A 27,261-nucleotide genomic window follows, 5' to 3' on the forward strand; every position below is an offset into this window, starting at 1 on the left:
GCGCTTGAGATGGCTTGGCCATGTGAGCCGCATGGAAGATGGCAGGATCCCCAAAGACACATTGTACAGCGAGCTCGCCACTGGTATCAGACCCACCGGCCGTCCATGTCTCCGTTATAAAGACGTCTGCAAACGCGACATGAAATCGTGTGACATTGATCACAAGTCGTGGGAGTCAGTTGCCAGCATTCGCCAGAGCTGGCGGGCAGCCATAAAGACAGGGCTAAATTGTGGCGAGTCGAAGAGACTTAGTAGTTGGCAGGAAAAAAGACAGAGGCGCAAGGGGAGAGCCAACTGTGCAACAGCCCCAACAAACAAATTTCTCTGCAGCACCTGTGGAAGAGCCTGTCACTCCAGAATTGGCCTTTATAGCCACTCCAGGCGCTGCTTCACAAACCACTGACCACCTCCAGGCGCGTATCCATTGTCTCTCGAGATAAGGAGGCCCAAAAGAAAAAAAAGCTATTCAAATGCATACGTCAGTCCCTGGAGTCAGATGGAGTCTTGACCCAGTGATAGCATCCTGAGTCAATAGTTCATGAGTTCAAGTCCCAATGGAGACTGACCGTTCAATGCAGCACTGAAGGCATGCTGCATTTTTGGAGTTGCTGCTGTCAGATGAGACATTTAAATTGGGGTCTTGGTTGGAAGGAATAAGATCAAATGGCACTATTCGAAGAAAGGCAAAGGAGTTCTCCTGGTATCCTAGCCAATATTTATCACTTGCCACCACCGCCTCCACCACCAAAAAAAAAGTCAGAAGCTTTTCATGTATTTCATCGCTATCTGTTTGTGGGACCTTGCAGTGTGCAAATTGGTTGCCATGTTCCCTACATTATAACAGTGCACTTCATATGTACTTAATTTCCTGAAAAATGCTTTGGGAATCCTGAGGTTGTGAAAGGCACTATGGGAATACAAGTACAGTCCTTTACCAGGATTCTGAAGCTGATCCGTAGCAATATCCATACTTGTCCATAGATCATTGAAGGCAGCAGCACAGTTAGATAAGGTGGTTAGGAAGGCATAAGGGATACTTGCCTTTATTAGCTGAGGCATAGAATATAAGAGCAGGGAGGTTATGATGGAGCTGTATAAAATACTAGTTAGGCCACAGCTGGAATACTGTGTACAGTTCTGGGTACCACACTATAGGAAGGATGTGATTGCTTTGGAGAGGGTGCAGAGGAGATTCGCCAGGATGTTGCCTGGGCTGGAGCATTTCAGCTATGAACAGAGACTGAAAAGGCTAGGGTTGTTTTCCTTAGAGCAGAGAAGGCTGAGGGGAGATATGATTGAGGTATACAAAATTATGAGGGGTGTTGATAGGTTAGATAGGAAGAAACTTTTTCCCTTCGCGGATGGGTCAATAACCAGGGGGCATAGATTTAAGGTAAGGTGCTGGAGGTTTAGAGGGGATTTGAGGAAAAAAAAATTTCATCCAGAGGGTGGTTGGAATCTGGAATACACGGCCTGAAGAGGTGGTAGAGGCAGGAACCCTCACAACATTTCAGAAGTATTTAGATGAGCACTTGAAATGCCATAGCATACAAGGCTGCGGACCAAGTGCTGGAAAATGGGATTAGAATAGTTAGGTGCTTGATGGCCAGCACAGACATGATGGGCTGAAGGGCCTGTTTCTGTGCTGTATCACTCTATGACAATCAAAATCATAGAATCATAGAGTAATGCAGCATGAATATGGTAATGTCACTGAACTAGTAATCCAAAAGTAAAAAAAGAAAATACTGGAAATGTTCAAATCAGGCATGTCTGTGGAGAGAGAAACAGAGTCAATATTTCAGGTCTCTGATCTTGCATCAGCGTTCTGATGAAAGGTCACAGAACTGAAACATTAACTCTGTTTCTCTCTCCACAGACACTGCCAGACCCGCTGAGTATTTCCAACATGAAACATTTTCCAACATGAAACATATTTCCAACATTATTTCCGATTTCCAGCATCTGCAGTATTTTGCTTTTGTAGTAATCCAGAAATCTGGACTAATGTTCCGGAGACTCTAGTTCAAATCCCACCATGGAGGCTGAAGAATTTGAATTCATTTAATTAGTATAATCTGGAATAAAAAGCTAGTATCAGTAATGGTGATCATGAAACTATTTGTCATTTAAAAACCCATCTGGTTCACTGAGTCCTTTAGTAAAGGAAATCTGCTGTCTGATATGTGACACTAGAGCCACAGCAATGTACTTGACTCTTAACTGCCCCCTGAAATGGCCTAGCAAGCCACTCAGTTGTATGAAACCATTACCTTATGGTCCATCCAGTTTTCCTGTTTTTTATTGTATCTGTCTAGGCACCGGACGACATAAAGACACGCCCAGCTCTGTCGACACTACAAAGTCGTCCTCACAAACATCTGGGCACTTGTGCCAAAATTGGGAGAACTGTCCCACAGACTCATCAAGCATCAGCCTGATATAGTCATACTCATCAAATCATACCTTTTCAGTCAATGTCGTAGGCTCCTCAATCACTGTCTCTGGGTATGTCCTATCCCACCAGCAGGACAGGCCCACCATAGGTAGTGGCACAGTGGTTTACTGTTGGAAGAGAGTGGCCCTGGGAGTCCTCAACATTAACTCTGGAACCCATGAAGCTTTGTGGCATCGTCAAACATGGGCAAGGAAATCTGTGGATTACCACTTGCGTCTCTCCCTCAGCTGATGAATCAGTACTCCCTTCATGTTGAATAGCAATTGGAAGAAGCACAATGTATTCTGGGTGGGAACGTCAATGTCCATTGCCAAGATCGGCTCAATAGCACCACTGCAGACTGAGCCGTGAAGGACATAGATGCCAGACTGGGCCTGTGGCAAGTGGTGAGAGAACCAACACGTGGGAAAACCTAGTTGACCTTGTCCTCACCAATCTACCTGCCGCAGAAGTATCTGTCCATGATGGTATTGTTGACCATTGCATCGTCCTTGTGGAGACAGAAGTCCTGAATTCACACTGAGGACACCCTCCATCGTGTGTGGCACTACCATCATGCTAAACAGGATAGATTCAGACTAGATCTAGCAACTCAAAACTGGGCATCTATTGGGTGATGTGGGCCATTAGCAGCATGGAGGAGGAGGAAGAGTTTTCAATCATCTTCAGCCAGAAGTACCAAATGGATGATCCATCTCAGCCTCCTCCTGAGGATCCCACCATCACTGAATAGAGTCTTCTGCCGATTTGATTTATTCCACATGATACCAAGAAACAGCTGAATGCAATGGATATAACAAAGGCAGTGGACCTTGACAACATTTCTGGCTGCAGTGCTGAAGACCTGTGCTCCAGAACTAGCTGTTACAGTACAGCTACAACCCATCTATCTGACAAAGAGGAAGATTGGTGAGGAATGTCCTGTCTGCAAAAAGCAGGACAAATCCAATCCAGCGAACAGCCAGATCAGTCTATCGTTAATCATTAGCAAAGCGATGAAGGTGTCAATGACCATACTATCAAGCAGCACGTGCTCACCAATAGTTTGCTTACCAATTCTCAGTTTGGGTTCCGCCAGAACTGCTTGGCTTTAGACGCATTACAGTTTTGGTCCAAATAGGAGGTGATGAGAGTGACTACCCTTGACATCAAGGCAGGATGTGAGTGTGGCATCAATAAGCCCTGGTAAAATTGGAGTCATACTTAGCAAAAAGGAAAATGGTTGTGGTTGTTGGAGGCCAATCATCTCAGTCCCAGGATATCGCCACAGGAGATCCTCAGCAGTTTCTTAGGTTCAGCCATTTTCAGCTGCTTCACCAATGACCTTCCGTCCATCATAATGTCAGAAGTGGGGATGTTTGCTGATTATAGTGTTCAGTTCCATTTACAAATCCTCAGATGATGAAGGGGTCCATGCGTACATGCAGCAAGACCTAGAAAGCTTTTAGGCTTGAGCTGATTACCATCGCCAAATCCCCCACCATTGACCAGAAACTTAACTGAACCAGTCATAAAGATACTGTTGCTATATTGTTTGAAAAAAAAACCTCCCCAAAACCTTGGGAAGGGTGCAGCAGTTACAGAAATGAATTAAGTGCAATTGCTCTTAAACATTTTAATTGTGTAGTATTGTCATTTCTATAATATAATCTTAGTCTGCATGCATTTCCTGTCTGAAATAAGCCGCCTTGCTGTATCATACTTTTGTGGCAACTTTTTTCCATTCTATATTCCAATGTACATGTTTCTAATGGAAATGGTCTATGTAAGCCTACTATAAGAACAAGTCAGAGGCTGGATATTCTGTGGGGAGTGGCTCACCTGACTCCCCAAATCCTTCCATCATCTATAAGGCACAAGTCAGGGGTGTGTTGGAATGCTGTCTATTTGCTGGATGAGTGGAGCTGCAACAACATTTAAACTCACCACCATCCAGGACAAAGCAGCCTGCTTGATTGGCACTCATGGCATCACTGGCACCATCTAAAAGATGCACTGCAGCAACTTGCCAAGGCTTCTTCACCAGCACCTCCGAAAATCTACAACCTCTATTGCCTAGAAGGACAAGGGCAACAGGTGCCTGGGAACAACCATCTGCAAGTACACCTCCAAGTCACACACTATCCTGACTTGGAAATATATTGTCATTCCTTTACTGTTGCTGGGTCAAAATCCTGGAGCTCCCTGACTAACCGCACTGTGGGACTACTGTAACCATGTGGACTGCAGAGGTTTAAGAAGGTGGCTCGCCATCACCTGCTCGAGGGCAATTGGGATGGGCACTAAAAGCTAGCCTTGCCAGTGATGGCCGTATCCAATGAACGATTGGGGATGAAAATGCACTGAAGGAAGCCATTCAGCCCATCATGCCTGTGCAGGTTCCTTTTGAAAGAGCTATCCAATTAGTCCTATTCCCCAGCCCTTTCCTCATAGTCCTGCAAAGTTTTCCCCTTCTAGTATTTATCCAATTCTCTGTATATAAGAAAAAATTGCTATCGCATCTGCTTCCACCATTCTTTCAGGCAGTGCATTTCAGATCATCCTAACTTGCTGTGGTTTTTTTAAAGTCTCATTTTGTCTCCGGTTCTTTTGCTAGTTGCCTTAAATCTTTTGTCTTCTGCTTTTTGACCCTTCTACTGGAAACAGTTTCTCCTTGTTTAGTCTATTAGAATCTTCCATAGTTTTGAATTAAATTTCCCTTCACCTCTGCTTTAACTTTATTTAGTCACTGCATGCAACTGAAGTCCCACATCCCCCATATCGTTCCAGTAAATCTGCTCTGCACCTTCTCTATGGCCTTTTGATGTCTTTCCTAAAGTATAATGCCCAGCGTTGGACACACTATCCCAGTTGAGGCCTAACTAATGATTTATGAGAAATTAGCAGAACTTCATTGCTTTTGTACCCTATGCCTCTGAAGCCAAGGATGCTGTATCCATTTTTAGCAGCCTTCTTAACTTGTCCTGTCACCCTGAAAGGTTTTTGTATATACACCTGCCAGGTCTCTGTTCCTGTACCCTCTTTAAAATTGTACATTTAAATTTACATTGCCTCTCCTCATTCATGCTACCAAAATGCATCACTTCACACTGCTCTGCGTTAAGTTGCATCTGCCATGTGTTTACTCATTTCAGCAATCTGTCTGTCTTCCTCACTGTTTACTGCATTTCTAAGTTTTGTGTTGTTTACAGACTTTCAAATTATGCCCCTTTATCCTCAAGCCCAGATAATTAATATATATCAAAAAGAGCATTGGTCCTAATAATAACCCTGAGGTTATATACTGTATACTTCCAGTCTGAAAACCAACTGTTTGTCAATATTGTCTGCTTTGTCTTTTAGATAATTTTGTATCCAAACCACCACTGTATCTTTAATCTCATAGGCTTCAGTTTTGCTGAGAGGCCTATCGTGGTTCTTTAACAGACACCTTTTGAGAGTTTATATACACATCATCTGCACTACATACTTCAACCCTCTCAGTTCGTGAAAGAACTCTGATCAAATTATTCAAACACAATTTGCCTTTAACAAGTGCATGTTGGTTTTCATTTTAATCTATATTTTTCCAAGTGACTTGTCTCGAATTATTGTACTACTTTTCACTCATGTTGGGCTGACTAGCCAGTAATTGGTGGCTTTATCCCACTCCCTTTTTTTTTGAAAAGCGGTGTAACATTTGCAGTCCTCTGGCAGTACTATATGTAAGGTGGATTGGAAGATTGTGGCCAGAGCCTCTATCTCCACCTTTATTTCCCTCCGGAACCTAGGCTGCATCCCATCTGACTGACTGACTTTTGTACTTTGAGGACTGTGAACCTTTTTAAGTACCTTCTCTTTATCAACTTTTATCTTATTCAATCCTCTACTAGGATTATATAGTTTCCTGCTTGTTATTTCAATAGCCATATGGTATGTACATATTCATTCAAAAATATTTTATATGCACTTAGTCAACATTATCAAATTGGCTGTTAATTGTGCTCTTGCCTCGGAGTCAAAAGGTTTTTGGTTCAACCCAAATTTAAGACTAAGCATGTAATCTAGGCAGATACTTTGGGTGTTGTATGCTCAGAAGTGCTGATTATTGGGAGATCCCATCTTTTCAATGAAATATTAACTAAGCCGTGATCTTCTTGAATGGTGGAGCAGGCTCAAGGGGCCAAATGGCCTACTCCTCCTATTTCTTATGTTCTTTGAATAGAGATCCTGTAAACTGAGCAGGCAGACCTAAAAGATTAAAAACATATTGTAGGTGCTGGAAATACACAGCTGGTCTGGCAGCATATGTGGAGAGAGAAAGAGTTAACGTTTCATATAAACATACGAATTAGCAGGAGTAGTCCACTCGGCCCCACGCGCCTGCTCCGCCATTCAACAAGATTATGGCTGATCTGATTGTAACCTCAACTCCACATTTCTGCCTACCCCCAATAACCTTGCACCCCTTGCTTAACAAGAATCTATCTACCTCTGCCTTAAAAATATGTTTGTATGTTTCAGGTGTGTGACCTTTCATCAGATTCCCTGGCACTATGCAAAGAGCAGAAGGAATTCTTGTAGCTTCCTGGCAAATATTTTCCTCCCTCAGTCAACTTACTTTTAAAACCAATCTTATTTTCTGTTTATTGGACCTTGCTGTATGCAGGTGGCTTGTATGTTTCCCTTTTAACAGTGACTGCATTGCTAAATTAATTCATTGTTTATGAGATGGCATTGTTTGTGGTGGTGAGATGTTCCACAGACGCAAAAAGGTGCAATATAAGTGCCATTTGTTGTCTTTTCTCTTTCACTTGCTTTTTTTGTTTATATATCCAAAAAACAAACAAAAATTACAATTGTTCCCTGCTTGAGTGCTTGTCATGTTAGTGGCCAACTTCATGGAAAATGCTAATGCAGACTTGCCCATTGGACCTGGTTTTGATGTGAATGAACGTTATTAATTTACAAATACTGTGGTAGACTCAATGTTCGAGTATGTCCAAGCTATAAATAATTTCATCGTCTTCAGTCACGAGTGGACCCACGGAAGTGTCCAATGCGGAATTGGCATGGACGTCCACAGAACTGGCAGTTCATGTTGTCGTTGGTGCTTGGGGGAACTTCAGTTCTGTCACCTCTGGCTTTCCTTGGGGCGGCACGTTGGATGTTGCAAGTTTGACGTAGATGGTCCTCGAAACATGCTCAACCAAATTTCAGTGCTTGCCTCCACGTGGGCTGTTGGCTGCGGTGTTTTCCCAAAAGAGGTGGTCTGCAATGCAGAAATTTGTAAGGCTCTTTTTTAGGGTGTCCTTATATTGTTTGCGCCGAGATAGTTCCCCACAGGAGATCTGCTCGGGGATTCTGTAATCATCCATTTGGGAGACATGGGCAGTCCATCTAAGTTGAATTTTCTGGGGGATGGTCTTTATGCTGTTGAGTCCACCATGATGGAGGACCTCATTGTTTGTGATTTTGTCTGGCCATTGAATTCTCATGATGGACCTCGGGTGTTCGGTGGAAACGCTCTAGAGTTTTGATGTGACGCCGATAGCAGACCCAGGATTCTGAGCCATACAGCAGGGTGGAAAGGACAGTGGCCTGGTAGAGTTTGATTTTAGTCTTCAGCTTAATGCTGTGCTGCACAAACATGTACACACAGTACCTGATATAACTCTTGGAGAAAAAGCTATTTTGCGATTGTGATAATTGTCCTTTGCAGAGAATGGTCTGTTGAAGATTCCTAAAGCAGTTGTAGTTTTTATTTCTATAGAATCGTGGAATAGCATAAAAGGAGGACATTTGGCTCAACGGACCTGCTCTTTCAAAGAGCAACCCCATTAGTCCCACACTCATGCTCTTTCCCCACATCCCTGCACACAACATCCTCAGCGTGAAGATGGGACTTTGTTTTCACAAGGACTATGTGGTGGTCACTCCTACCAATACAGTCATGGACAGATGCATCTACAACAGATAGATGGGTGAGGACAAGGTCCAGTAGGTTTTTTCCTCTTGGTTCCCTCACTGCCTGCCGCAGGCTTAGTTTCGCAGATATGCCGTTCAGAACTTGGCCCGCTCGGCCAGTAGTGGTGCTACTGAGCCACTCTTGGTGATGGATATTGAAGTCCCCCACCCAAAATACATTCTGTGCTCTTGCCACCTTCAGTGCTTCTTCCAAGTGGTGTTCAGCATGCAGGAGTACTGGCTTATCAGCTGAGGGGGGCGGTCGATGGTCAGCAGCAGGAGGATTCCTTGCCCATGTTTGAGCTGATGCCATGAGACTTCATGGTGTCCAGAGTCAGTGTTGAGGACTCTCAGAGCAACTGCTTCTCGACTATGTACCACTGTGCTGCCGCTTCCCGTGGGTCTGTCCTGCTGGTGGGACAAGACGTACCCAGGCATGGTGATGGTGGTGTCTGGGATATTGGATGTAAGGTATGTTTCCGTGAGTATGACTATGTCAGGCTGTTACTTGACTAGTCTTTGGGAAAGCTCTCCCAATTTTGGCACAGTTCCCCAGATGTTAGTACGGATGACTTTGCAGGGTTGACAGGGCTGGGTTTGCCATTGTCACCTCTCATCTCCTTCTAAACCCCAGAGACAATCTCTCCTGTTAGGACAGCGCTCTTATCCCAGTGATTAATCTAGTAAACCTTCATTGCATCCCTTCTAAGGCAAGTACATTCTTCCTTTGGTGAGGAGAACAAAACTGTTCGCTACTCCAGATGTGTTATCACCATAATTGCAGCAAGATTTCTTTGCTCTTGGCCTTCATTGCAAGGGGATGAGCATTAAACCACTTGCCTTCCTTAATTAAAAACAAGAAATGCTGGAAATGCTCAGCAGGTCTGGCAGCATCTGTGGAGAGAGAAGCAAAGTTAACTGACGTGAAACGTTAACTCTGCTTCTCTCTCCACAGATGCTGCCAGACCTGCTGAGTGTTTCCAGCATTTCTTGTTTTTATTTCAGATTTCCAGCATCTGCAGTATTTTGCTTTTATTTATGCCTTCCTTAATTGTTTGCTATACTTGCATGTTAACTTTGTGATTCAGGTGCAAGGACCCTCCAAATTCTTCCGAATACCAATATTTACCAGTCTCAGTTTTAAAAAAAATAGTCTGCTTTTCCATTCTTCCTACCAAAATCCATAATTTCACACTTTCCCGCATTATGCTCCAGCTGTCCCCTTAACTGGTCTCTATCCCACTGCAGCCTCTTTGCATCCTCCAGTTGGGCCCTTCATCTAAGCCGCTCTTACAGATTGTAAATAGTTGAGACCCAAGCCCTGATCCTTGCGGCACTGCACTGCCATTCTGAAAATAACCCGTTTATTTCTACTCTCTTTTCTGTTCGTTGCCAATCCTCAATCCGTGTTTACATATTACTCCTAATCCCATGAGCCCTAATCTTCTGTGGCACCTTATTGAATTCTCTATTCTGTTCTCGTATTGTCTTTGCCTCGCTTTCCTTTTGCATTTTTCTCTGTACTTTTTCTCCCTTTGTGCTTTCAAACTGACATTAGTCATACATGTAGATATAGTTTATGCCATGTAACTTGGGGCTGAATTTTACAGACCCCGCTCCTTCCCCCCCCCCCCGACATTGGAGGTCGTGGTGGGGAGCTGAAAAATGTCTCCAGCAGAGGCCCGCCACGGGCCTTGACGCTGGGAAGTCCTGGCCTGATATTGGTGGCGGCGGGCCCCCCCCAAATTTAAATATGTAAAATAATTTAAATAAAGGAATAAATTACCTTCTCCCTCCCACCATTTGTCCTGGTGCGATATTGGTACTGGTGACCGGCACTCGCGCGCCTTTGGATCCCCATTCAGAGATCTGAGTTGGAACATTGGTGGGGAGGGGGGAGTAGGTGGGTTGTTCAGTGCGGGAGAGGGGTCAAACTAATATCATTGGTGTAGGGGACGGCGGGAAGGGTTATAGTGTAAAAGTTTATGTACTGGGGGGGGGTGGGTGGGGGGGAGGGGAAGATGCACAAGGGAAGTGTTTTTGGGGGGGGATGCGGGAGAGGGCAAGTAGGTAATTACATGGTTATTGGCGAGGTGGGAGGGGGCAAATTAAATGTTTAAAAAAAATTTTCATAACCTCTTAAAAATTTTTTTAAAAATTAAATGGGAAGGCTTCAAAGCCTTTAAAAATGGCATCAGCACCTGCGCAAAGGCAGCTGATGCTGTTGCCGGGATGGACAACCCGCCCCCTCCACATCATAGGGGTGGACGGTTCACCCCGGCTATTCAAATGAGCCATTGTGTTTAATATTGCAGTGGCTCCACGATGTTCAGCCCACACGGGCGAGCCGCCATTGTTTTCGTCCGCCGCCGATTTGTGGCGGCAAAGCTATAAATTCTAGCCCCTGGAGTTTGATGCACCAACACCTTTTTTTCCTGTTCTTTTCCTTTGTCTCTCCTACTTGCATACGAATATATATTTAGGAGTAGGAGTAGGCTCCTCGGCCCCTCACACCTGCTCTGCCATTCAATAAGATCATGGCTGATCTGATTGTAACCCTGACTTCACATTTCCGCCTACCCCGATAACCTTTTACCCCCCCCCTTGCTTATCAAGAATCTGTCTACCTCTACCTTAAAAATATTTAAAGACTCTACTTCCACTGTGTTAAATGGGCGACCCCTTATTTTTAAACAGTGACCCCTCGTTGTAGATTCTCACCAGGAGGAACATCCTTTCAACGTCCACCCTTTCAAGACCCCTCAGGATCTTAAATGTTTCAATCAAGTCGCCTCTTGCTCTTCTAAACTCCAGTAAATACAAGCCTAGCTTGTCCAACTTTTCCTCAAGACAACCTGCCCATTCCAGGTATTAGTCTAGTAAACCTTCTCTGAACTGCTTCCAAAGCATTTACATCCTTCCTTAAATAAGGAGACAAATACTATACACTGCGCTCCAGATGTGGTCTCACCAATGCCCTGTATAACAGTAGCATAACCTCCCTACTTTTGTATTCCCCTCGCATTAACTGATAATATTCCAGTAGCTTTCCTAATTACTTGCTGTAGCTGCATACTAACCTTCTGCGATTCATGCGCTTGGACAGCCAGATCTCTCTGCATCTCAGAGCTCTGCAATCTCTCACCATTTAGATAATATGCTTTTTTGTTCTTCCTGCCACAGTGGACAATTTCACATTTTCCCACATTATACTCCATTTGTCAGGTCTTTGCCCACTCAGTTACCTATCTGTGCCCCTTTGTCGCCTCCTTATGTCCTCTTCACAAGTTACTTTCCTACCTATTTTTGTGTCATCAGCAAATTTAGCCAACGGACCTTCGGCCCTTCCATCCAAGTCATTTGTATAAATTGTAAAATGTTGAGGCCCCAGCACTGATCCCTACGGCACATCACATTACATTCTTGCCAATCAGAAAATTACCCATTTTTCCCTACTCCCTGTTTCCTGTTAGCTAGCCAGTCTTCTGTCCATGCCAATATGTTACCCCCTACACCATGAGCTTTTATTTTCCACAATGACTTTTGATGTGGCACCTTATCAAATGCCTTCTGGAAATCCACCGGTTCCCCTTTATCCAGAGCACATGTTACTACTTCAAAGAACTTCCCATAGATTGGCTGTGTAGTTATAGTTTTATTAACGGGTTTATCTGCACTTTTAAAAATTTTGCAGGTGCGGCACAGAACATCAGGCCAAGTAATGGCACTGAAGATGAACAAACAGATCAGTAACAGAGCAAATATGTTGCGGGAAGTGCAATTAATGAATCGTCTTTCTCATCCCAACATTCTCAGGTAATTCAACAGTAACTGGTGAAACCATTAGTCCAGAAGGAAATTCACTTTATTTTGAAAATGTTTGGGCTATTCCAGGACTTGTTTACCTATATGGCTAATTAGAGGTTCAATCAACTTTATTTCAATCTTCACATATTCCTCCTTTTAGCTGACTGAAGCAAATTTTAGTCAGATTGTTTCTTTGCGAGTAGCTTACATTAAAAAATATAATGAGCTATAATTCTTGATTTTTGTTTTAACATGAAATTTTTTTATAACTTTTGGTGTTAAGTGTTTGTTTTGTATTGCATTTATCTGTTATAACCTCTTCAGTGCTTGACAGGTTTGTACCTTGATATTTGTAATTAAGTATGAAAATTGAATTACTGCTATCTGATATACTTTTTTTTTTCTCTCTTTTCTGATTATTTTCATTGACAGACATAAGGATAGGTGTGGCAGCCAGAATGCCAGCTGGTAGTGCATCTTTACTTATCAGTGCTGTAATGAGATGGATTTAATGTAGTCAATTGTCATTCCATGTTGCAGAAGAACTTCTGCATGATGGGCTGCTTTAACTTAAGAGACATCATTTTCAACCAAGTAGATTTGTTTAACTTGGTTCTACAGTCATCTGTGAGGTTTTTGAGAGCAGTTATGAAAATTAGGAATGAAATGAAATGTGAGAAGAATTCAAAGGACGTGTTTAAAATTTATAAGGGGAAGGAAAAGGTTTTGCTCTAGTTTCAGTTCAGTTCCTTCATTAAGGTTGATAGTTTCTGAAAGGAGAATCACGTTCTGATCAGTCTAATTATAATTTCTTTGTAGCAAATTGATTAATGAGCCAGAATAAAACTCCAAAACCAATCCTTGTGTAGAACAAAAAAGGTAAAGATTTGATCACTGAATTTTGGCTTAAAGGAGTTGAGATACAATTGGTGTTCAAAACTAAATTTGAACAAATGTGTTATCTGGGTCATTTGAGTTACTCTGGTGAATTTTCTTGGGACATCTGCCACTCCACTGCCATAACATGGCATAAACCCAGTTTACGTATGTAGATATGGGGGAGTTGGAGAGGCTCAAGGCAATTGATGTCGTGTATCTTCAAAAAGAGGATTAACAATGCCTGTTGAACTGATGAGATGTTTGGTGAGGTTTGCAGGTGACATATGTTATGAGAGTCTTTTTATTCAGCTGTTAAGTAAAATTCAAAACAGTTTTTATAGTTTTCTTCTCTGTGCTGATTATAGTTCAGAGATTGTGAAATGCCTTTGTTTGAAACAGAGGTAGACCATTCAGCCCCTTGAGTCCGTTCTGAAATTCAGCTGGATCATGGCTGATCTGTATCTCATTTTTGATCAATTTTCTTTGGTAACCTTACCTAACAAAAGATCTGTTGATCTCTTAAAAATTTCAGTTGACGAGCCGCACACTTCCTTGTAACTTGCTGTTGTATTTCTGTCAGTAATTTTTTCCACTTTATTTTTCCTTGTTCCATACTCATCCAATTAAAATAAGCTTTTTTCCAATTTATTATTTCAGTCTTTGTCTTATTTTCTTCTCAATCTTCAACTTAAACCTTATGTGTGAGTGCTATTGCCTAGATGTTCCCCTATGCTTACTTCTCACACAGCACAAGAGCATAAGAAATAGGAACAGGAATAGCCTATATGGCCCATCGAGCGTGCTCTGCCATTCAAAACGAGCATGACTGACCTTAGGAGTCAACTCCACTTACCCGCCTGCCCGCCATATCCCTTGATTCCCTGAGAGACCAAAAATCTCTCTATCCCAGCCTGAAATGTATTCAACGATGGAGCATCCACAACCATCTGGGGCAGAGAATTCCAAACATTCACAACCCTATGAGTGTAGTAATTTCTTCTCATCTCAGTCCTAAATAATCGGCCCCTTATCCTGAAACCAATGAGAAAACTTCGAAAGATAAAGGCATTGAAATTTATCTTGCTAATGAAAGCAACAACAAATGTGCATTTTTGTGAAAAAGCTTTACATGAGAAGATTAATATAATGACTTACTTTCTCATCACCACATTGAAAACATGTGATATACCTGGCATTGTTTTTGCTTGCATAAGTAGTCAATCTCTGCCCACGCATATGATGTAGTGAAGCAGAGTATTCTGGATAGATTTCCATCTGTAGGGAGAGACCTTGATCTGTCTCACCCCTCTCTCCGTGCATTCTGTGCGTGTGTGTCTCTGTCTTTTTTTTTCCCACCCTCTCCTGTCTCTCAGACTAGGAGACACAGATTGAAAGTTTTGGACAAAAGATGCAGGGGGAATATGAGGAAGCACATTTTTACACAGTAGGTGGTAATGACCTGGAACTCGCGGCCCACAGGGTGGTGGAAGTGGAGACGATCAATTACGTAAAGAGGAAGTTGGATGACCATCTGAGAGAAATAGACTTGCAGAGGTAAGGGGATCGAGCCAGGGAGTGGGACTGACTGCATAGCTCTGCTGAGAGTTGGCATGGACTGGGGCCGAAATGTCTCCTGTGCCATGTAAATGACTCTGACTCTCTCTCTTTTCCCCCCCACACCCCCTGTCCCTTTCTGTGACCTTCTCTCTGTTCTCTCCTCCTCTCTCTCTGTCCTCTTTGTCCCTCTTCTTCCCCCGACCAACCCGTCTCTCCACCCCCCCCGTGCTTCCCGCTCCGTGTTCCCCGCCGCGGCCATTCCCACATCCGGATACCTACCATGCCTGTATTATTTAAGTTTGGGCGAGTGGAGGCAGGAACCTGCCCAGTGTGCAGGATACAGAACATTTACTGAATTGGCGAAAGCAGCAGGGGTGGCCGATCAAAGGGCGCCAGCGCCGCATTCCACCAATCAGCGCTACGCTGCCTGGGTAGTCCCTGTCAGTCACGGAGTTTTTTTAGTTGTTCATGGGATGTAGGCTTCGCTGGCCAGCCCAGCATTTATTGCCCATCCCTAACTGCCCTTGAGAAGGTGGTGCTGAGCCGCCGCCTTGAACCGCTGCAGTCTATGTGTGGTAGATACACCCGCAGTGCTGTTAGGAAGGGAGTTCCGGGACTTTGACCCAGCGACAGTAAAGCAACAGTGATATAGTTCCAAGTCATGATGGTGTGTGGCTTGAAGGGGAACTTGCAGGTGGTGATGTTGCCATGCATCTGCTGCCGTCGTCCTTCTCGGTGGTAGAAGTCGCGGGTTTGGAAGGTGCTGTCTAAGGAGCCTTGGTGCGTTGTTGCAGTGCATCTTGTAGATGGTACACACTGCTGCCACTCTGTGTCTGTGGTGGACGGAGTGAATGTTTGTGGATGGGGTGCCAATCAGCAGGCTGCTTTCTCTTGGATGGTGTTGAGCTTCTTGAGTGTTGTTGGAGCTGCACCCATCCAAGCAAGTGGAGAGTATTCCATCACACTCCTGACTTGTGCCTTGTAGATGGTGGACAGGCTTTGGGAAGTCAGGAGATGAGTTACTCGCCACAGGATTCCTAGTCTCTGACCTGCTCTTGTAGCCACAGTATTTATATGGCTACTCCAGTTCAGTTTCTGTCAATGGTAACCCCCAGGATGATGGTGGGGACTTCAGTAATGGTAGTGCCATTGAATGTCAAGGACAGATGGTTAGATTGTCTCTTGTTTGAGATACTCATTTCCTGGCACTTGTGTGACCAATCACAGACAGGGGTCCCGCTGCCCATCAGACACAGGTCCTGCCTACACCTGACCTACATGGGAGCCGTCAATCAGAGCTGAGTCACAGGCAGATTGGCGGGCCAGATCCTGGCCCACAGGCCGTATGATAGACAACTCTGGTGTAGGTCATCAGGTCTTGGAGATTTGTCAGATTTTAGTCCCTTAAGTTTCTCCAATACCTTTTCTCTCCGGATATGAATTTCCTCACTTTTATAGTCCCTAGATTACTGTCTATTTCTGGTATGGAGTCTGTGAAGGCAGTCATAAAATATTTGTTCAATGCCTCTGCCATTTCCTCATTCCCCATGATAATTTCTCCTGTCTCTGCTTCGAAGGGACCAAAGTTTACTTTAGCTACTCTCTTCCTTTTTGATGTACCTTTAAAAGCTCTTACAATCTGTTTTTATATTACTAGCCAGTTTACTCTCATTTTGTTTTTCTTTTTTTTTCAACTCTTTGGCCCTTTGCTGGTTTCTAAAACACTTCCAATCCTCAGACTTGCTATTTTTATTTTTACAACATTGTAAGCCTTTTGCAATCCAATACTATCCTTAACTTCCTGAGTGAGCCACGGATGGGTCTTGCTGAGTTTCTGTTTTTCAAAGGAATGTATATTTGTTGAACATTTTGAATTGTTTCTTTAAAGGTTTCCCACTGTTTATTACACAATACCAGATCTAAGATAGCTTTATCCCTAGTTGGCTTCATAGCGTATGGCTTCAAGAAACTGTCTGGAAAACATTCTACAAACTCATCTTCTAGACCAGGGTTGTCCAACATACGGCCCGTGGGCCAGGATGCGGCCCGCTAAACAGTTTCGCACCTGTCAGCTGCTGACATCGGGAACAGCTGTTTCCCAACAGACTCGGGGGGTGGGGTTTCCGACGGGTTCTGACTTTTTTTCAAAAGCCTGCCAGAAAACCCCGAGCCTGTTGGGAAACAGCTGTTACCGATGTCAGGCGCTCTCAACTGTGAAACTGACGGTGACCTTTATTAAAAGAACTGACCAACCATCTGCTGAGCGTTCCACTCTCTGGAACTGAGAGAGAGGGTGGGCGGGGAGCGGTGGTGGGGGGGGGGGAAGGGGAGTCCACTGAGCAGGGACCACTGACGACACGGGGTTGGAGAAGGAGGGGAGAGGGATACAGGGACAGGGAGGGGGAGGAGAGGGCGACAGACGGGGGTTGGGGGGGGGAAAGAGAGAATCAGAGTCATTTACTTACGGCAAAGGAGGTGGTAATTCTGTCCATCGCCCCCATGCCGGCTTCCAGGGAGCAGTACAGTCAGTCCCACTCTCTGACTCGATACCTGTAGCCTCACAAATCTATTTCTCTCCAGTGGCCATCCAACTTCCTCTTGAAGTCATTGATCGTCTCCACTTCCACCACCCTTGTGGGCAGTGAGTTCCAGGTCATTACCACCGCTGTGTAAAAAAACAAAAGTGCTTCCTCATATTCCCCCTGCATCTTTTTCGCAAAACTTTCAATCTGTGTCATCTAGTTGTTACGACTGAGGCGGAAGTAATGCACTGTTAATTCAGTCTCACTACTACACACGTCACAGCATAAAAAAACAAATTCATCACTTTATTTATCCCCAGAATAAAGCATGCCAAACCAGGTCACTTTAAACAGCAGCAAAATTAACTATTTATTCATAAACTAAGTTTTTAAACGATAATGAGGTGAATCCCTATGTGTGAAAAGATTTTATAACTCCTTAATCTTCCTAACCCTCATGCACACACATGCATTCAATTACCGACGGTTAACCGGGGGTAAAAAGGGTGATTTGACAGTTTCTTGTGCATAATAAAATAACTGGGTTGTAACTCCTGGTAGGTTGTTTTCCTGGATTGGTGAGGTGTCCCAGAGTCGAATAGTTAGATGCCACTAGATGTGTCTCCAGCTGAAATTTAGAAACGGTCTATAATGGGCAGGCGTTCAAGGTAGTTTGTCTGCAGCAGGCGTCTCGCAGATCTTTCAGCAACAGGTTGGAGCAACAGATCTATTTACATTTTTAAAGTAGCAGTCTAACAGTAAAAACGTTCTTTGAGATTTCAGAGAGAGGGAGGAGTGGCAAAGGAGGAGGTCATTCTGTCCATCGAACCCATGCCAGCTCTCCACAGAGCCAAAAATTCAAAAGGCCACAGGACTCACTTGAAGCAGAGTTTTCCAGAGATTGGAGACCACATTGCAGGCTTCCTCTCAGCAAAGGAGTGTTTCTCCACAGAATGTAGCAACTCCTCTTTTTCTGGGTCTTTTCCTCTCTCTTCAGGCGGATCAACACCTCACCTTCAATGTAGCACTTTTTCTGTTGAAATGCAAAGTGTATTTTCCGAGAGAATAGGTCTTTTTCTCTGGTCTATCATCAAATCACAACTCCCAGCCAACTCACAGCGCTCTTTTTCACTGCAGAACTGAAAACTAACAGTTTTTGAACAGAAGTCAAACGATTGCTGTAAACGTTTCTGGTTGCTTGGATACAAGTTTGCAGCCTGTACTTTATACACCAAATGTCAACATTCAGTCACTGTTCAGTTTTTTTTTTCCAGTTTTAAAGGCACACAGACCACCTAGATTTAAAAAAAACTCTTATGACGGCTCTGCCCTTGGTGAAATGAAATGCCATTCTTGAATGCATTTCATTTAATTGTAAACCAGAAATTGAACAAAAACTTTTAAAACAAATTTTCGCATTCATGCCCTCATTCACTCGACCAATAATTAACACAATTTATCTTTGTACCATTGTTACTCATGAAACTCAACAAGATTAAACTCATGACAAAACGTCGGCGATAACATTGTTTTTCCCCAAAATATGTACAATTTTCAAGTGATAAGGCTGTAATAATAAACTCCATGTAAATATTCTAGCATTTTGTTTTATAAATTTTTCCATGAACGTTAATGGATTATGGCCGGTATATATTCCATGACCATATGACAGGCACAATTCAGCATAGCGGCGCCTCATCAGACCCCTTTCCTATCCTGAGTGGCGTGAAACAGGGCTGTGTTCTCGCACCTACACTGTTTGGGATGATCTTCTCCCTGCTGCTCTCACATGCGTTCAAGTCTTCAGAAGAAGGAATTTTCCTCCACACAAGATCAGATGGCAGGTTGTTCAACCTTGCCTGTCCTCATCAGGGAACTCCTCTTTGCTGACGATGCTGCATTAACATCCACACAGAAGAGTGTCTTCAGAGACTCATCGACAGGATTGCGGCTGCCTGCAACGAATTTGGCCTAACCCATCAGCCTCAAGAAAACTAACATCATGGGAAAGGACATCCGAAATGCTCCATCCATCAATATCGGCGACCATGCTCTGGAAGTGGTTCAAGAGTTCACCTACCAAGGTTCAACTATCATCAGTAACCTGTCCCTTGATGCAGAAATCAACAAGCGCATGGGAAAGGCGTCCGCTGCTATGTCCAGACTGGCCAAGAGAATGTGGGAAAATGGCGCACTGACACGGAACACAAAAGTCCGAGAGTATCAAGCCTGTGTCCTCAATACCTTGCTCAACGGCAGCAAGGCCTGGACAACGTACATCAGCCAAGAGCAATGTCTCAGTTCATTCCATCTTAGCTGCCTCCAGAGAATCCTTGGCATCAGGTGGCAGGACTGTATCTCCAACGCAGAAGTCCTCGAGGCGGCCAACATCCCCAGCATAGAGACATTACTGAGCCAGTGGCCATGTGAGCCACATGGAAGATGGCAAGATCCCCAAGGACGCATTGTACAGCGAGCTCGTCACTGGTATCCGACCCATCAGCCGTCCATATCTCCGCTTTAAAGACATCTGCAAACGCGACATGAAGTTCTGTGACATTGACCACAAGTCGTGGGAGTCAGTTGCCAGTGAACGCTGGAGCTGGCGGACAGCCATAAAGGTGAGGCTAAAGAGTGGCGAGTTGAAGAGACTTAGCAGTTTGCAGGAAAAAAGACAGAATTGCAAGGAGAGAGCCAACTGTCTAACAGTCCCGACAACCAGTTTTATCTGCAGCGCCTGTAGAAGAGTCTGTCACTCTAGAATTGGCCTTTATAGCCACTCCAGGCGCTGCTTCACAAACCACTGACCACCTCCAGGTGCTTACCCATTGTCTCTTGAGACAAGGAGGCCAAAGAAAGAAAATATTAGTGTTTCTTTGTAGTCTTGGTGGGCATATACTTCAAAATGTTTAAGAGCCAGAAAAAGTCCTAATGTTTCTTTTTCTATGGTGGCATACTTCTTTTGGTGGCAATTCAGTTTTTTTGAGAAGTAACCTACTGGTTTTTCTATGCCCGATTTGTCACCGTGTAATAAGACTGCACCAACCCCCAGGTTGAAAGGTATAGCAACATTTGGAGCAGCCAACACTGGTTCATTAGTCAAAATTGCTTTCAGCTTTTCAAAAGCTGCCTGGCATTCACCTGACCATACTACTTTGGTTTTCTTTCTCTGTAGCAAATCGGTTAATGGAGCAGCTACAGCACTAAAATTCGGTACAAACTTTCTGTTGAAACCACACCCTGAAAAACTTCATGATTTCACGTTTGGTTTTAGAGATAGGGAACTTCACTAAGGCTTGTACTTTTGCCATTCTTGGCAATACTTGTCCTTGTCCCATTATGTGTCCAAGGTAGGTTACTCTTGCTTTTCCAAATTTGCTTTTTGCCAGATTTACCACTAAGTCAGCAGCTTGTAACTTTTTAAACACAGTTTCTAGCTGTTTTCAGCATTTTTTCCAAGTGTTACTGTAGATTAGTACATCATTGCGATACACTACACAGTTGGGAACACTGGCTACCACTTGATTCATCAGTGTTTGAAAAGTTGTTGGGGCATTTTTTAGCCCAAATGACATCACTCGACACTGATAATTTTGTCTGGTGTGACAAAAGCTGATATTTCTTTACATCGAGGTGTCAAAGGAACTTGCCAGTATCTCTTTAACAAATCTATCTTTGTAAGAAATATAGCACTGCCCACTCTGTCAATAAAATCATCCAAACAAGGAATTGGGTAGGAGTCTGCTTTTGTTACTGCATTGAGTTTTCTGTAGTCTACATAAAAGTTGAGTTGACCTGTCAGGTTTAGGCACTAAGACTATTGGTGAACTCTGGCTGCTTTGACTAGGTTCAATTAAGTTTTCCAGCATGTATTGGATTTCTGCTTTTATTTGGGCCTGTTTGTCTGGACTTAAGCCCGGTAAGGATGTTGTTTTAAAGGAACGGATTGCCCTTTATCCACATGTGTGGCTAAGGATGTACATTCTGGCTGATCCCTACAGACACTTTTAAATGTTGTGAGAAGTCTCGTTAGATTTTCAGCTCATTCTGCAGCTAAGTACAAAAGCATGTTGTCCAATTTTCTTAGCCATTCTGTATTCGATAGTAGGAGGTTCAATCTGAGAATTGTCTAGGCCTCCTTCTGCCTCATCCTCACTGTTCTTGTCCTTCCCAACAGTCCCCATTACCTGACATAGCTGTACTGGCTTATCCTCCTCCCTGCGATAATATTGATATGACATCACAGATTTTTCTTCTGGCGATCTGGGGTGTCAATCAAGTCATTTACCTTACCCACTCTCTTGACCACTTTATATGGACCATTGAACCGTACTTTTAATGGTTCACCCTGTAACGTTAATAACACCAATACGTCATCCCCTGGTTGAAAATTGCGGGTCTGTGCATTTTTGTCTGCCAATGTTTTCATGTTGGCTGGGGATGCTTTGAGGTGTAATGGAGCCATTTGCAAGCTTTCTTTAGCCTTTAGCAGAACACAGATACATAGTCTAGTGTTGAAAATGCATTCCTTTGTTCTAAGAATCTGTCTGAGTTTTAGAGGACCTCTTCATGTCCATAAACCAATTCGAAAAGACTGAAACCTGTAGACTCATTCAGTGAATCTCTGGTAGCAAATAAAAGTCTAGCCCTTTATCCCAAACATGCGTATATTCATGACCGTATGTTCTAATCATTGTTTTGAGAGTTTGATGGTACCTTTCTAAAGCTCCCTGTGTCTGTGAGTGAGGTGGTGGCATAGTGGTATTATCACTGGATTAGTAACAGAGACCCAGGGTGTTGCTCTGGGGACATGGGTTCAAATCCGACCACAGCAGAAGGTGGAATTTGAATTAAATTAATAAATCTGGAATTAAAAAGCTAGTCTAATGGCCATGAAACGTTTGTCGATTGTTGTAAAAACCCATCTGGTTCACTAATGTCCTTACCTGGCCTACATGTGACTCCAGACCCACAGCAATGTGGTTGACTCCTTACATGCCCTCTGAAATGGCCTAGCAAGCCACTCAGTTGTATCTAGCCACTGCGAAGTCAATAAAAAAGAATGAAACTGGATGGACCACCCGGCATTGACCTAGGCACTGGAAGCGACAACAGCAAATCCAGCCCTGTCGACCCTGCAAAGTCCTCCTTATTAACATCTGGGGGCTTGTGCCAAAGTTGGGAGAGCTGTCCCACATTTAGAGTGCAGGAGGGCATGCCAGGAGCAGCACCAGGCATACCTCAAAATGAGGTGTTTGCCTGGTGAAGCTACAACACAGGACTATCTGCGTGTCAAACTGCGTAAGCAGCATGCGATAGACAGAGCTAAGCGATCCCATAACCAATGGATCAGATCTAAGCTCTGCAGTCCTGTCACATCCAGCTGTGAATGGTGGTGGACAATTAAACAACTTACTGGAGGAGGTGGCTCTACAAATATCCCCATCCTCAATGATGGGGGAGCCCAGCACTTCAGTGCGCAAGATAAGGCTGAAGCATTTGCAACAATCTTCAGCCAGAAGTGCCGAGTTGATGATCCATCTCTGCCTCCTCCTGAAGGCCCCAGCATCACAGATGCCAGACTTCAGCCAATTTGAATCGCTCCATGACATCAAGAAACGACTGAAGGCACTGGATACTGCAAAGGCTAGCGGCCCTGACAATATTCCGGCAATAGTACTGAAGACCTGTGCTCCAGAACTTGCCACGCCCCTAGCCAAGCTGTTCCAGTACAGCTACAACACTGGCATCTACCCTGCAATGTGGAAAATTGCCCAGGTATGTCCTGTACACACAAAGCAGGACAAGTCCAACCCGGCTAATTACCGCCCCATCTGTCTGCTCTCAATCATCAGTAAAGTGATGGAAGGTGTCATCAACAGTGCCATCAAGCGGCACTTGCTTAGCAATAACCTGCTCAGTGCCGCTCAGTTTGGGTTCCGCCAGGGCCACTCAGCTCCTGACCTCATTACAGCCTTGGTTCAAACATGGGCAAAAGAGCTGAACTCCAGAGGTGAGGTGAGAGTGACTGCCCTTGACATCAAGGCAGCATTTGACTGAGTATGGCATCAAGGAGCCCGAGTAAAACTGCAGTCAATGGGAATCGGGGAAAACTCTCCGCTGGTTGGAGTTGTATCTAGCACAAAGGAAGATGGTAGTGGTTGTTGGAGGTCAATCATCTGAGCTCCAGGACAACACTGCAGGAGTTCCTCAGGGTAGTGTCCTAGGCCCAACCATCTTCAGCTGCTTCATCAGTGACCTTCCTTCAATCATAAGGACAGAAGTGGGGATGTTTGCTGATGATTGCACAATGTTCAGCACCATTCATGACTCCTCAGATACTGAAGCAGTCCGTGTAGAGATGCAGCAAGACTTGGACAATATCCAGGCTTGGGCTGATGTGTGACGCAAATGTTACTTGCCACTTAAGTGCCAGGAAATGAGTATCTCGAACAAGAAACAATCTAACCATCTGTCCTTGACATTCAATGGCACTACCATTGCTGAATCCCCCACTAGCAACATCCTAGGGGCTACCGTTGACCAGAAACTGAACTGGAGTAGCAATATAAATACCGTAACTATAAGAGCAGGTCAGAGGCTAGGAATCCTGCAGCGAGTAACTCATCTCCTGACGCCCCAAAGCCTGTCTACCACAAGGCACAAGTCAGGGGTGTGATGGAATACTCTCCACTTACCTGGATGGGTGCAGCTCCAACAACACTCAAGCAGCTCAACACCATCCAGGACAAAGCAGCCTGCTTGATTGGCACCCCATCCACAAACATTTACTCCCTCCACCACCGATGCACAGTGGCAGCAGTGTGTACAATCTACAAGATGCACTGCAGCAACGCACCAAGGCTCCTTAGACAGCACCTTCCAAACCCATGACCTCTACCAACTAGAAGAACAAGGGCAGCTAATGCATGGAAACACCACCACCTGCAAGTTCCCCTCCAAGTCACACACCACCCTGACTTGGAACTATATCGCCGTTTCTTCACTGTCGCTGGGTCAAAATCCTGGAACTCCCTTCCTAACAGCACTGTGGGTGTACCTACCCCACATGGACTGCAGCGGTTCAAGGGCAATTAGGGATGGGCAAATAAATGCTGGCCTGGCCAGCGACGCCCACATCCCATGAATGAATTTTTTAAAAAATGCTGAAAATTTCAACTATCTGATACCCAAATTGTCGATGACGTGTTGAAATATTTTTGACATGAAATTAGAACCTTAATCCGATTGAACTTCAAGGGGTAATCCATATCTCGTAAAGAATTGGATTAACTTCTCTTTTACTACTTCAGCAGTGATTGTCCTTAAAGGACTACCCTATGGAAATCGAGTAGCCATATCCATGATGGTCAGTATATATTGATGCCCTGCTGTTTTTGTCAAGTATCCTGCACAGTCTACCAATACCCTACTAAATGATTCCTCAATAACTGGTATGGGTATGAGTCATGGAGTCATAGTTATACAGCACAGAAACAGGCCCCTCGGCCCGTCATGTCTGTGTCGGCCATCAAGCACATAACTGTTCTAATCCCATTTTCCAGCACTTGTCCCGCAGCCTTGTATGCTATGGCATTTCAAGTGCTCATCTAAAAACTTCTTAAATGTTGTGAGGGTTCCTGCCTCTGCCACCTATTCAGGCAGTGCGTTCCAGATTCCAACCACCCTCTAGGTGAAGTTTTTTTCCCTCAAATCCCCTCTAAACCTCCTGCCCCTTACCTTTAATCTATGCCCTCTGGTTATTTACCCCTCCGCTATGGGAAAAAGTTTCTTCCTATCTAACCTATCAATGCAGCTGATAATTTTGTATACCTCAATCATGTCCCCCCTCAGCCTACTCTGCTCTAAGGAAAACAACCGTAGCCTTTTCAGTCTCTCTTCATAGCTGAAATGCTCCAGCCCAGGCAACATCCTGGTGAACCTCCTCTGCACCCTCTCCAGTGCAATCACATCCTTTCTTTAGTGTGGTGCCCAGAACAGTACACAGTACTCCAGCTGTGGCCTAACTAGCATTTTATATAGCTCCATCATAACCTCCCTGCTCTTATATTCTATGCCTCGGCTAATAAAAGCAAGTATCCCATATGGCTTCCTAACCAACTTTATCTACCTGTGCTGCTGCCTTGTGTGATTTATGGGCAAGTACAGTAAAGTCCCTCTGACCCTCTGTACTTCCTAGGGTCCTACCATTCATTGTATATTCCCTTTGCCTTGTTAGTCCTCCCAAAATGCATCACCTCACACTTCTCAGGATTAAATTCCATTTGCCATTGCTCCGCCCATCTTACCAGCCCATCTATATTGTCCTGTAATCTAGGGCTTTTCTCCTCACTATTTACCACACCACCAATATTCGTGTCATCTGCGAACTTACTGATCATACCTCCTATATTCACGTCTAAATCATTAATGTACACTACAAACAGCAAGGGTCCCAGCACCGATCCCTGCGGTACACCACTGTTCACAAGCTTCCACTCGCAAAAACAACCCTCGACTATTACCCTCTGCCTCCTGCCACTAAGCCAATTTTGGATCCAAATGCCAAATTGCCCTGGATCCCATGGGCTGTTACCACCTTAACCAATCTCCCATGCGGGACCTTATCAAAAGCCTTACTGAAATCCATGTATACTGCATCTACTGCTTTACCCTCATCTACACATCCCGTCACCGCCTCGAAAAATTCAATCAAGTTAGTTAGACATGATCACCCCCTGACAAAGCCATGCTGACTATCCCTGATTAATCCCTGCCTCTCCAAGTGGAGATTAATCCTGTCCCTCAGAACTTTTTCCAATAGCTTCCCTACCACTGATGTTAGACTCACTGGCCTGTAATTACCTGATTCACCCCTGCTTCCCTTCTTAAATAATGTTACCACATTCGCTGTCCTCCAATCCTCTGGTACCTGTCCTGTGGCCAGAGAGGATTTGAAAATTGGTGTCAGAGCCCCTGCTATCTCCTTCCTTGTCTCTCATAACAGCCTGCAATACATCTCATCTGGTCCTGGGAATTTATCCACTTTTAAGCCTGCTAAAACAGCTCATACTTCCTCCCTTTCAATGCTAATATGTTCAAGTATATCACAATCCCCCTCCCTGATCTCTACGCCTACATCGTCCTTCTCCATAGTGAACACAGATGAAAAGTAATGATTTAAGACCTCACCTGTATCCTCCAGCTCCATACACACATTACCACTTTGGGCCCTACTCTTTCCCTGGTTATCCTCTTTCCCTTAATACACTTGTAAAATGCCTTAGGATTTTCCTATATCTTGCCTGCCATTGTTTTTTCGTGTCCCCTCTTCGCCCTCATTTTTTTAAGTACCCCCCCCACACACACTTTCTGTACTCCTCTGGTGCCTCTGCTGTTTTCAGCACTCTGAATCTGCCATAAGCCTCCTTTTTTTTTTCCTGATCCAATCCTCTATATCCTTTCACATCCAGGGTTCCCTGGATTTGTTGGTCCTACCCTGCACCTTAATGGGTACATGTTGGCTCTGGACTCTCACTATTTCCTCTTTGAATGACTCCTACTGGTCTGATGTAGACTTTCCTACAAGCAGCTGCTCCCAGTCCACTTTGACCTGATCCTGTTTTATCATCTTAAAATCAGCCTTCCCCTAATTCAGTACCTTTATTTCTGGTCCAGCTTTGTCTTTTTCCATAACTACCCGAAATCTTCGAGTTATGGTCATTATCCCCGAAATGCTCCCCCACTGACACTTCTACCACTTATCTGGCTTCATTCCCTAGGATTAGGTCTAGTACTGCCCCTTCTCTTATAGGACTTTGTACGTACGGGCTCAAAAAGCTCTCCTGTATGCACTTTAAGAATTCTGCCCCCTTTAAGCCTTTTGCACTGACTATCCCAGTTGATATTGGGGAAGTTGAAATCCCCTACTATTATTACCCTATTATTTTTACACCTCTCTGAGATTTGCCTACATATCTGCTCCTCTATCTCTCCCTGACTGTTTGGAGGTCTGTAGTACACTCCCAGCCAAGTGATTGCCCCCTTTTTGTTTTTAAGTTCTACCCATATGGCCTCATTTGAGAACCCTTC

The 27,261-nt window shown here is 44.2% G+C and overlaps 1 protein-coding gene across 4 annotated transcripts in view; it reads left to right on the forward strand.

Annotated features, from left to right (window-relative positions):
- Positions 1 to 27,261, forward strand: part of tesk2 (testis associated actin remodelling kinase 2) — a 143,720-nt gene that overhangs the window by 40,406 nt on the left and 76,053 nt on the right. For all 4 annotated transcript variants that reach the window (XM_068037036.1, XM_068037037.1, XM_068037038.1 and 1 more), the window contains one exon: positions 12,099 to 12,220. In XM_068037036.1, the coding sequence (XP_067893137.1) occupies positions 12,099 to 12,220 (122 nt within the window). The remainder of the gene's footprint in view (positions 1 to 12,098; positions 12,221 to 27,261) is intronic.

The sequence above is a fragment of the Heterodontus francisci genome, chromosome 8 (genome assembly GCF_036365525.1).
Source record: "Heterodontus francisci isolate sHetFra1 chromosome 8, sHetFra1.hap1, whole genome shotgun sequence".
Taxonomy (NCBI): Eukaryota; Metazoa; Chordata; class Chondrichthyes; order Heterodontiformes; family Heterodontidae; genus Heterodontus; species Heterodontus francisci.